Source organism: Eptatretus burgeri, chromosome 10 (assembly GCF_056783735.1).
Source record: "Eptatretus burgeri isolate ZD-2024b chromosome 10, Ebu_testis_v1, whole genome shotgun sequence".
NCBI classification, from domain to species: Eukaryota; Metazoa; Chordata; class Myxini; order Myxiniformes; family Myxinidae; genus Eptatretus; species Eptatretus burgeri.
The window spans coordinates 58,643,319-58,649,318 of record NC_140970.1 but is presented as its reverse complement, the minus strand read 5'-3'; the positions used below and the strand labels follow the sequence as shown (position 1 = coordinate 58,649,318).

Below are 6,000 nucleotides of genomic sequence, written 5' to 3'. Positions count from 1 at the left end.
AAATTTTTATCATTAAAACGTATTTTAAAAAGCGTTTTGAAAATATATCGTTTCAACGTTAGCTCTCGTGAAAGTGTTGATTAACTCCCCCCCCCTCTCTCCTTCAAAGTTATCTTGGTTTGCTCCAACCCGCCTCACGATATGTGGCCATGGGAGGGCAGTTTGAAATCAGACGGAGTATTTTCCGTGCCGGTGCGCACGTCGCACCTTGTCCCCCGCCTGCTGTGGTGGCTGGTTGTCGGCCTGGGGAGGTGGAGCAGTCGCCGTTTGGATGCTGCTCAGGGGGGTCACCTTTGTTGCCTTTTCTTTGGAGTGAGCGGGGACCGGTGCGGTTTGAAGTCGGGAGTTTGGATGCTGTGTCGCGGCGTGGGGCGCGCTGCGTCCCTCGGACATCTGCCCACTGTCATGATCATTCCGAACGCGCGTGAGTATAAAACACCCGGTCACAAATGATTATTAACGACTTGATCAATCAATCATTAAATCACGGTGCTGAAATTACTCTCGGTTGTGCGTTATCTCTTTATCTGGCCGAACCAATGTTGCAGCACTGTAGTGTCTCGGGTATATGGAACTGCACAACGTTCATCTCATAATAATACTAATAATTATTAAATATTAATACTAATAATTAAATAGTAATAATAAACATACGCGTCTTTGTTTGAATGTTGAAGCAATTTGTCGAGATACGTAGGTAGAACACGCCAACACATCAAAATTATATAATTTATACACGTCCAGGTACTTAAACTACCGATACGGGTGGGTGAGGACTGTCCTTTCACTTTTGTAGTGCTCTTTATACGTGTATGGTAGCTATAGTACTGTACAGTGGTATTACACCACACTTATCTTATATCCTCCCTGAAAGTGTACGCACTATGTGCTCGATAGGTGGTGCAAAGGTAGTGCTAATTACCTAAATTGAGCAGGGTAACCTGGGTTCGATTCCAGACCGCGTCAAACAACTGTTGGATTTGTGGGTGTTGCATCAATGGATGTGCTTAACTGGGAGATGGGATGGCACCCTGAACCGATTAATTATAGATTCCGGTCCAAAATTGCCTTCAGCGGACCGTCTGGCCTGGCCATCCGCTTCGTGAAAGCGGCGGTTACCTCGGCCGCTCCCGCAAGAAGCTGGGAACAATTTGGGAAGTTAACGGGAGAAGTAGATCGATGTAGTTTTACGTCACTGCTCGCTCTTCACTGTTTGCGAACATTCCATCTCGATTCCTGTAATCTAGTATTGATCCACACGCAGGAAAAGGGCACGCCGCATAGGCTGCATCTGAAAGTAATTATTCCGAGCAATTTAATTACCAGGCTCCTCTCTTATGAGGGCATTTGCCTTTGTGCGCAAATATCTTTTCCTTGTGACTGGCAGTTGTGCCGCGTGTGCCACTATTTTCTCCCACAGCTCGGTCGAAGCAAAAGCATTTCCGTTTGCAAACTCAGTCATGGAGCCGAGCTACCGCAGAGTTATTGGGTGCACTTGCTTGACTCGTTAGAACTGAACAAAATGAATGCAAGAGCTTCCACAATCCAGACTTTGGAAGCAATAGACTCATTGTGATGCAAGACATGGGGTCGGGGGTCATGTGAAGGTTGTTGGTAACTTTGGGTGGGTGGTTGATCATGTCGGATTGCAGCTGAAATTTTGAATCTATTTTGGAAGACTATTCCTTCCCTGAGATCGAGCTTAGAGGGAGGAAAATGCCATTGGGGTTTTGCCTCTCATGAATTTAGAGTCTCAATGGATTTGGTATTTAATTCCCAATTTGGTATTTCAACAACTATGCTTGGATGCAATAATTGTAATTCCTTGATTTACTTTTAATCCATGAGAGCACCCAAGTTTAGGGCTTTGCAATACGATGGGTTTAACATCTTCTGTGGCAGTCATCCAATTTGCCTCCAGTCTACTCACCTACCATGGCCCTGAACTGCTGGCCTTTTAGTCTTGGAGAGCTAACGCTTGGCCACGGAAGGCCAGCCCAAAGCCCCGTGCAAGACCGTTGGCCATTGTTTGTCAGGCGGCAGGAAATGAAGTGGAGACTAACGGGCCAGCGTCACTGATTGAAGCCAGCCCCACGCTCACCGCTTGCCGAGTTGAACGTGATGCACGAGTGGTGGGAGAGCAGAGTTTTTGCTCTCATCGACTTGTAGCTGCTCCACTGTGTGGGCATCCCCGTGGTCTTCTGACTAGCCTTCTCCAAATGCGCCTTGCCGTGGTTACAACCTGCGGCCATCGGGGGTTCCTCCCATGAGGTATCACTGTCTAGACCGCTGCCCTTCTCGCCTGTGTAGGCTACGCATGTTGATCTTGGCTGCGGACGTACCATGTGCCCAAAGGCTGGCTTTTTGTAGCATTTTTTCTCGCTGACAAGAGTCGAGTCGCAAGTGGTTGGTCGTCGTGGCATGCACATTATCTTGGCAAGTATTCAGCCCCTTAGCACGGGAGAAATGGCCAGACAAAAGAAATATGAAACGTTCTTTGCCTTTGCCATATTTAAGAGGGGGAAAAAAAAAACAAATGCAGGAAGGAAGGCAACAAGACAGGAAGGAAGAAAGGAAGAATATAATATTTCAGACAGCAGGATAGCTGGGTTGATAATGTGCTCTCCTCTTAGCTCTCAAGATCTGGGTTTGATTTTCTGCGTAATCAAATCCAAGTAAGATTGCCCTTCTGGTGCAGTGTGCCAGCAGGCTTTGCCGCGTCGTCCATCCTCTGGATGGATTTCTGAACCGGCTGTCCCATTTTAAATACTACAGACGCTAACGTATCACTCGGTAGATTTCACAAGAGTAGGCATCGGTGCCATTTCCACACGTACCCTTTCCAATGTATTAAATGTGAGGTGCAAGTTCAGTAAATGAATAGATTCAATACAATATATGGATATTGTTATTCAAACTACCACACAGGCATGAATGGCAAGCTAATTGTTCTTTTTCTTGGTCTCCTTGTGCACACTGCTTTGATTCAAAACCAGTTGCATGCTCAATGTACTGCTCTACCAATGTTTGACCTGAAAGAGAATCAAAATAGCCTTGGCGCACCGAAGCACGTGACCTAACGCATTTCCATGTGGTCTGAAACATGTGACCGCTCCAAGGTCCTGTCACCTCGAGGCCTTGCTGGTTTGAATTCCTGGGCACCGCTCAGCTCTGATGGGAATACCAGAAGAGTTTCCCTTGCTTTAAAGTACACTTTGCCTCCTTGGTGGGGTCCCCGTTGCGGAGACGTTTGAGCTGGTGTCTTCTGAATCTTCAGGCATGTCACTGCCTCCCATGCAAATACACTTGTTGTTGTATTGTCACAGCAAGCCTTCATAGTAATACAAAGTTTCACAACATTACAAAGCACTGGGTGTAGAAATTTCATTCCTCAGTCAGAGTGGTGAAAATATTTTCGGATCACAAGATATTTTAACATTGATTGCGACTTCTCATCCTGAATAGGCATCGCTGTGGCCACAGTGATTTCCAGTGCTGTTTGCTACACGCTGCCTTTTATTCGTGAACGCTCGAGAGAATGTCGTTATGGATAGTGTTAAACAGTGCAGTGCATTTGTTGCGCTCTACACAACAAGCTATGGTATTTCCCCAGCAGCCCATATGGCGTTGGTAGTATGCCCATGTGTGCCGAGACTTTTTCAACGGAAAACACTGCAACTAATGACATTGTTGCATATTTCCAGTTAGAGTTTCCAATCCCAGGAACTTCAAATCAGAGGGAGGCCTTTAGGCCCATCAAAGCCTGTGTTATTATTGCCAATCTATGGTTGTTTGTCTGTACTCTGTCCTTTTTAAATGTTGAGCATCAAGCAAGGAAGCTGCACATACCATTTTAAAAGTCTTGGGTATGACTCGGCCATGGTTCGAACCGTCGACCTCCCAGATTCAGAGTGGACACTAACCATTACATCACCTAATGTGGTTTGAAGACTGTGATTTGAATCAGCAATCCTACAATTAATTAACCCCACATGCTTTCACCCACTACACCAAACCACTACTAATGTCATCTGTGTAAGCATTTTATTATCCAAAAATCCCCCAAAAAAACTTTTTGAAAAAAGCGGGGGTGGGGATATTGTAATCGGCGTCTGTCTGTCTGTCTCTGTCTGTCTGTCTGTCTGTCTGTCTGTCTGTCTGTCTGTCTGTCTGTCTGTCTGTCTGTCTGTCTGTCTGTCTGTCTGTCTGTCTGTCCGTCCGCCCGTCACGCTATCTCCTCAAACGGCTGTGCAGAAATTCACCAAACTTGGTAGTTATGATCACCACATGGCACAGAGGTGCAAGAGCAGTGTCATTTTTGGCCATGTCTCCTTGGGTGGGGTGAAAAGGTCAAATTCCAAATATGCACTTATGGGCACATTTTAAAACTTTTTTAAATTAAACTTTTGTATTTGCAATCAATATCGGGGTATGCATCAAATATGTTGTGACTTTTATTTATTTATTTATTTTTTGGGGAGGGTTGACCCCCGGTTCATGCCCCAGGGGGTGGTCACAGGTTAAAACGGAAAAAAGAAATTTTGACTCAAAATTTATCTTGGATCATTCCTGGTGGAACTTTTTGCCATCTTTCATCTCTGCTTTCGGTGGGAAGTGTGGCGATTTGCGATGGTGCACCATCGACTTCGCTCGAATTGTTATGTCGTTATTATCGATGGAATTGACTAATTAATTTGTGGTTCTAATAATTTTGATGAAGAATCTATCTTTGACATAGAGGCTGGAGTTAGGATAGGAGGAAGATGTATCAACAATCTATGGCATGCTGACGATCCTACTCTGTTGTTAGAAAGTAAAGAGGACTTGATGAAATTGCTGCAGACAGTGAAGAAGGAAAGTGACAAAGCTGTTTTTTATTTAAATCTAAAGAAGAATGAAATCTTGTCAACTGAGAAGATCGCTGTGTTCAGATTGGGAGACAATCATGTGGAAATAGTGGAAAGTTTCATCTTCCTGGGTTCTAAGATTGAAGTGAGTAGAGAAGGTAAAAACAAATTAATAGACTTCGTGTTGTGGAGAACATCAATGTCAGGATTGATAAAGATGTGACAATACAAACCAAGGAGGAGGTTGGTGAATGCCCTGGTAATTCCAGTTGCAATGCATGGATGTGAGTCATGGAGAGTGAAAAAAAGAAAGGAAAAAGATGGAGTTTTGAAATCTGTTTAAGATTAATTTTAAAAATGATATGGACTGCAAGATGAACAAACAAATCGGTGCTTGAAGAAATTAGACCACCACATACATGATACATTGGGAGAGCTGATGTGAAAACAAACGGTCATAATATGTTTGGACTCCTCATGCATGTAGAAAACGAAAGTCGGGAGAAGTCATCCATGCTTGGTGGGATTGAGGTGGGGGGGGGGAAGTCAGGGGCAGATGGGGTGAAGGCTGCAACCAAACTTTCTCTGGTAAGGCTTCGGAAAGCAGTGCAGGACAGGGATGTTTGGAGAAATCTGATCATTAATGTCACAAGAAGTCGGACACGACTTTACGGAACTGGATAACTGGTTATAATAATTTTCCTTCCGATAGGTGTATGGACCAGTGACTCTTAGTCTATACACCGCCTATGTGTAATTACATCCCATGTTCTCCAAATTTCCCTCAGGCGCATGTTAAACAATGCCAGCGACCATTAGGAATCAGGTTGTGCATCAAATATAGATCACATTTGGGTCATAAGGTTGTCTGAGGCAATATCACATGTTGCACTTGAATCCATGTCTGGGAGAAGACACACACACACACACACACACACACACACACACACACACACACACACACACACACACAAACACACACACACACACACACACACACACACACACACACACACACACACACACACACACACACACACACACACACACACACACACACGTCCCCAATATATAAGTTAAAAGCAATCCATACACAGTTCACATATAATCTGATGCTAGAAAAATCGGACGGGCAATGAAATTCATCATTCAT

At 44.5% G+C, this 6,000-nt stretch overlaps 1 protein-coding gene across 6 annotated transcripts in view; it reads left to right on the top strand.

Moving 5' to 3' along the window:
• LOC147018659 (rho GTPase-activating protein 7-like) overlaps positions 1 to 6,000 on the top strand; it is a 315,962-nt gene that overhangs the window by 233,032 nt on the left and 76,930 nt on the right. For 2 of the 6 annotated variants that reach the window (XM_085898560.1, XM_085898561.1), the window contains exon 1: positions 166 to 424. The exons of the other annotated variants lie outside the window; for them this stretch is intronic. In XM_085898560.1, coding sequence (XP_085754686.1) covers positions 352 to 424 — 73 coding nt within the window. In that variant the 5' untranslated portion in view covers positions 166 to 351. Of the gene's footprint in view, positions 1 to 165; positions 425 to 6,000 lie in introns of those variants that run through there. 6 annotated transcript variants of the gene reach the window in all.